The 5672-nt window shown below is 37.2% G+C and overlaps 1 protein-coding gene and 1 long non-coding RNA gene across 2 annotated transcripts in view; one reads left to right on the top strand and one right to left on the bottom strand.

The window, feature by feature from the left end:
- Positions 1–1586, top strand: part of LOC107704510 (inactive tyrosine-protein kinase transmembrane receptor ROR1-like) — a 107096-nt gene extending 105510 nt beyond the window's left edge. The window contains exons 4-5 of the mRNA XM_016507443.1: positions 906–942; positions 1533–1586. Of these exons, the coding sequence (XP_016362929.1) occupies positions 906–942; positions 1533–1575 (80 nt within the window). The 3' untranslated portion in view covers positions 1576–1586. The remainder of the gene's footprint in view (positions 1–905; positions 943–1532) is intronic.
- The window catches only part of LOC107704511 (uncharacterized), a 21529-nt gene that overhangs the window by 13366 nt on the left and 2491 nt on the right, over positions 1–5672 (bottom strand). The window lies entirely within an intron of this gene.

The following is a 5672-nucleotide window of genomic DNA, read 5'->3' as shown; positions in this document are numbered from 1 at the left end:
TCTTTGCCTGATTATGTCTACATCCCTACTATATAGTAGGGCAGGGATCCTCAAATCTGGCCCACGAGATCCACTTTCCTGCAGAGTTTAGCTCTAACCCTAATCAAGCACACCTGAGCATGCTAATCAATGTCTTCAGGATCATTAGAAAATCACAGGTAGGTGAGTTTGATCAGGGTTGGAGCTAAACTCTGCAGCGCATTGGCCCTCCAGGGCAAGATTTGAGGAACCCTGTAGTAGGGCAATAAACAGTATGAGAACTGGGTAGCATTTCCAAATTTGTACTATTCATAACAAACAGTAGGTACAATTTCCAAAGTGTGCATCCAATGCATACTTTACTGTCTCGTGAAGCCACAAGTCACATGTAGTATGTCTAAATTTCATTCATACTACATACATGTATGCTATATAGAACATACTGTTTACTGGTTATGATGTTCATTCCTCATCGAATGTAGTACCTACTCAGTATGCGTTTTTGGACACACCTTGTATTTTTTGTTGGTGCCGTTTGAACTCCATTGACTTTAGTTTTATGAACAAAAATAATTGATATTACAGTCTTTCTCTGGAGAAAAATCTAAGTAGCAGTAGAATTCAGTAAAGATTTCATATTGTCTTAAAATAATGTCTTTGTTATCTAGGAGAAACAATTTCCAAGTATTACACACCCCATATATTTTTTGACCTGTTGCAAAGCAGTGGTCCCTCCGTTTGGAATGACGACCCTTGAAATGTCCTGATGCCCTGAATGGCAGAGAAACTGTGTAGGTCTGATGAGGTCACTGTAGTTATTCTCTATTCCATGCCAAGGAGCCATATTGGCTGCATGTGTTGTGCTTCTTTGTGGGCAATTTGTGCCTAACATGTTGTTAAAAATCTCCGCTCTCTCTTTCTTCCAGATCCGGCTCCCACCCCTCTGCCTGGAAGGCCTTCACCGTAAGTCCATTTTCCTTTCCTCTGTGCCGTACCCCATCTAAAATCCTCCATTAAATATAGCAGAACAAAAGGGGAAAAAACTTGTATAAGCTAATTATTTAATTGCTCCTTCAAGATTTGTCTGGCTAAAGCTTTTCCATTTTATGTGTGAGTGAGTGGATGAGGTAGACCTGCACAGAAAGGAATGCATGCTCTTGTCTGTAAGATCAAATTTGTTCAACAAGGATGAATTAAATTATAAATTACTTATATAATTTATAATTTTATAATGTATAATTTATAATTAAATAGTATATTTTATTATTAAATGTAATTAATTATTAAATGAAATATTATTTAATTATTATTAAATATTTAAAAAGTTATAAACTGTTGACAAACTATAAACACTGCATTTCAGTATTCAGTATAACTTATTTTCACTGTTGTCAAATTAAAGGTTTATATTAGAATTGAGATAATTTGAAATTTACAATGAAAAATGACAATAAAAGCTACATTGCAGAGCTCATAGTTCATTTCAGATGTGTATCAGGGACTATTCTTAGTTGTGGTAATTAAAAACTGTTTTTTGCTTTTCTGATTTATAGCTTTACAGTGAGCCTTCCAGAAACTTCAGCAGGTCAATTCTAGGTTAGCAAAGACAAATGAAGATGTTGTCCATGTTGCTTGCATGTGTCTTGTTTAAGGCTGTAGGAACTGCAGTATTTGTATGTCTAACTTCATTAAAATCAGCCAGCACCTGTTTGTGCTAAAATGTACAACCGGCCTCACCACATGTTTCTGTTTCAAACCACTCAGACTACAGACAGTGCATTAATACACTGCCTTCATGTTTCTCTTTTAATCTTACCATATTTCCATGCTGCAGGCTTCAACACCTACTGTAGCCACTTAGCATGGGAGTGTAGATTTATGATAGCATTTAGATCCTGGTAATACATTCAATTTAGTGCTATAGTTTTCGCCCTCACTAGCATCTTCTCATATTATGTAGCAAGTTGACCCACTGTTAGGAGTAAACAGTCGCGTGGTTTTTATTTACAGTACTGATGCGAATCTCAAAGTGGTGCAGATTACATTTCTAAGCTTTGTGGATTGTCTCCATCCAAATCAAAGACTGAACCCCTGACTGTTTGACGTGACTGGCCGCGCTCCAAATGACATTAATATTGATTAAAGTCCACAAACCCGTCTGTGTGCCTCTAAGCCTCGTACAGACGACAGCATGGCTCGTTTTGGACTAGCTGCCGTCATTGCACTGAGGTGCACAGAGATCCCTATGAGCCATATGTTGGCCTGTTGGTAACCATTAGTGTCATCATCAAAGAAAGTCATCATGTCAGCTTCCATCAAGAGGAAAAGGGTCAGTATGCTGTCTGTTTTTCTTTACGCTCTTTCTCCTTTATGTGCCTTCTTTTTTTCCGGATACGTATCGAAGTGTCAGCCTCGTCTTGGTGAGCGGTACCTGGTAAAGAGAGTGTGGGGAGAGGGTGTCCCTTGTGTGTTTTTGTGGCTGGGACTCTAATGAAACTCTTCCTTTAATGAACTCCAGAGCAGAGGTGCATTTGCAAGCCTGGTGTCAAGTGCATAGACTGAGAGCTGAACTGGCCACAGCTGGTCTTAAACTGGCCTTGTAGTGGGGAAGAGAGGAAATATGAGAGAAAGTGTAGAGGGGTATTGATGTCTAAAGAGCAAAAGGTCAATGAATGGCAGGGTAAAAGGGATGAGGCACAAAAAGGAAAGAATGAGGTGACACATTCATAGATTAACAGTATGGAAGCTTGTTTTTGTCCATTCTGAGAAATAAGAAAGGTTTTACCATTTTGACTTGAGAAATTTGAGGCAATCAGTTTCCACAGGTTTTCCAAGTAAGTTCAACTAATTACTTTTTACAGCGTAGTGGTTTAGTGCTGGGAAAAGCAGTTTTGAAAGAATCTGAGTATTATAGCCTGATAAAATATCCCTCACTTACAATTGTGACTTTTTTTCTCATATTTGCAAATTATGTAGCACTAATGCAACTATATTTCTTGTAATTGCAACATATTTTACACTTATGGCTTTATTTGTCATATTTGCAACTTCATGTCTCACTAATGCAACTGTATTTATTGGAATTTGCAACTTAATTTTTATGTATTGTGATTTTATTTTTTACAATTGTGACTTTATTTCTCATATTTGCGACTTTATGTAGCACTAATGCAACTATATTTCTTGTAATTGCGATGTTATATCTTACAGTTGTGACTTTATTTCTCATATTTGCGACTGTCTCACAATTGCTACTTTAGTTGTTGTAATTGTAACTTAATTTTTACATAACTGCAACTTTAGATCTTACAGTTGTGACTTTATATATCATATTTGCAACTTTATATCTCACAAATGCAACTTTATTTATTGGAATTTGCAACTTAATTTTTATGTAATTTTGACTTTATATTTTACAATTATGACTTTATTTCTCATATTTGCAACTTTATTTCTTGTAATTGCTACTTAATTTTTATGTAATTGCAACTTAATACTTTTTACAATTTTGACTATTTCTGTAATTGCAACTTTATATCTCACAATTTTTACTTAATTATTCCATAAATGCAACTTATTTTATTTCTCATAATTGTGACGTATCATATATAACTTTTTGTAAATTGTAACTTCACAATCTCACAACTTTGACTTTTTTTTTTTTTCGTAAATGCAACATCTCACAATTGTGACTATTTCTCATAACTGTGATTTTTTTTCCTGTTTTTTTCTGTAGTTGTGACTTTGTCTCAAAATTGTGGCTTTTATTAAATTAATAAAGTAACAGTTAAAACATATTTCAAAATATCCTCTTCCATGTTCCACAGAGGAAAGAAAGTCATACATGTCTTGAATGGCATGATGATGAGTAAATGATGACAGAATTTTCATTTTTTGGTGAACTATCCCTTTAAAAATTTGACCATAATGGAGTCCCATGAGCCCTTTATGACACTGGAGGTTGTTTGTTTGATGAGGGCGGATTTGGCTTTGATTCAGTGATGTGAGGTTAACTCTGCTTTATCTGTTGTAAGCAGAAAGGCTTGAATAAGGTGAGCTGGTCTCAAAACAGCAGGTAGGGGCAGCGTCTACATACAGTCCCCTTTTGTGTCAGATGCTCACCACAGCTGCACGTCATGATTGCTCACACTGAAGACCTTATTCATTGACTTTTTAATAAATGCAATATGTTTTCTTCCCCTTTTCACTGCCTCTCACTTTTAACATTGCCTTTTTTATGGGGACCACCTGGAAAGGAGGTAATCGAACACCATGGATGAGGAATGGGCATGAACCTTGAAAGAACAAACAATGGTCACTGTTGTTCTGGCCCAAATGTCAGCCATCCTGTAGGGGAGAGAGGTCTCAGCATCACACCTCTTTCGCTCATTCTCTCACTCATTGATGCTATTGATGTTTTTGGGAAGCACGGAAGGAAGAATTTAATAGAACAGACTTTTAAAGGAGATAAATGACTCATCAACCAACATTTCCTGTGCTTCATTGAAGCATCCCACACAAAAAAAAAAATTGATGGTTGCTCTTTCATAGCTTAGGTTTTACTGGTATTTCCTAGAACAGTAGTTCTCAAACTTTATAATTTAAAGGCATAGTTCACTTAAAAAATTAAAATTCTGGCTTCCGGTAATGGCGGCGGAGTGAGCGGTCGCATTTTTTCCCCTCTCCCAGTTCACGTTCCTGTTGTTTATTATCTACCTTCACCCGTCTTTCTCAAAGTCATTATTTAGTTGCTTTACGGATAATTCACCATGCCCAAGCCGTCAAAACAGAGCAAGCCATTCCCGAGTTTTTACGGAAGATTGTACTGGTTCGAGTGAAGCTAGTGTTAGCAGCGATCGTGCGGTTAGCAATAAGAGCTCGTTACCTGACATTTCTCATGGGGCTCTGCTTAAACACATTGCCGAAGTTGTTGCAGAAGAAGGGCGGCGTACGCAAAAGATGCTGAATGACTCTTTCGCTAAACTGGAGTCTGGGCTGGACGTGAAAGTTGAAAGCATTATCAAACGCATCGAGGAGGTCGCTGCCGCTACCGAATCCCTTGCGACTCGCCAGGCCGAAACAGAAACTCGTATCTCCGCCATAGAAGATGACGTCGCTCCGCTAAAAAAGAAGCTGGCTGCACTCGAGAAACTTAATACAACACTTACTGAGAAGATCACAGATCTGGAGGGGCGTTCCAGACGGGACAATATTCGAATTTTAAACCTCAGAGAGTCCGTCGAGGGAAGTGATCCCTGTAGATAACTTGACTACTTAAATTTGTAAGGGAATTAATTATTATTAATTCATTCAGGTTTTGATAGGACTCGGGTCTGAATCCCGAAGTTCACCTGATTAAACCGATTTCAAATTTGTTATGTTACACTTTAAATCAAGGGTCGTCCAGCGAGCCGTGACCTCAGTATATTTTAACAAATTGACTATGTATTCTCCTGGCCACGGATAAATACGTTCTTTGATAATTTGTAAGCTCTTAGAGAGGTAACGATGATCTTGGCAAAAGTTTTGACCTGGAAATTATATGACACCAAACCAAAAATTCTTTATAAATGAAACATGAATTTTATTGGCTACTCTAGAATACATCAAAACTACGCTAAAACACACATACACACAAACAGATTATTAGAATGAGAATTGACGAAGTTCTTATGAAGTTTCAAACTTCTAAC

This window comes from Sinocyclocheilus anshuiensis, unplaced genomic scaffold (assembly GCF_001515605.1).
Source record: "Sinocyclocheilus anshuiensis isolate Anshui unplaced genomic scaffold, SAMN03320099.WGS_v1.1 scaffold1538, whole genome shotgun sequence".
Lineage (NCBI taxonomy): Eukaryota > Metazoa > Chordata > Actinopteri > Cypriniformes > Cyprinidae > Sinocyclocheilus > Sinocyclocheilus anshuiensis.
This window is presented reverse-complemented; position numbering and strand designations above follow the sequence as displayed.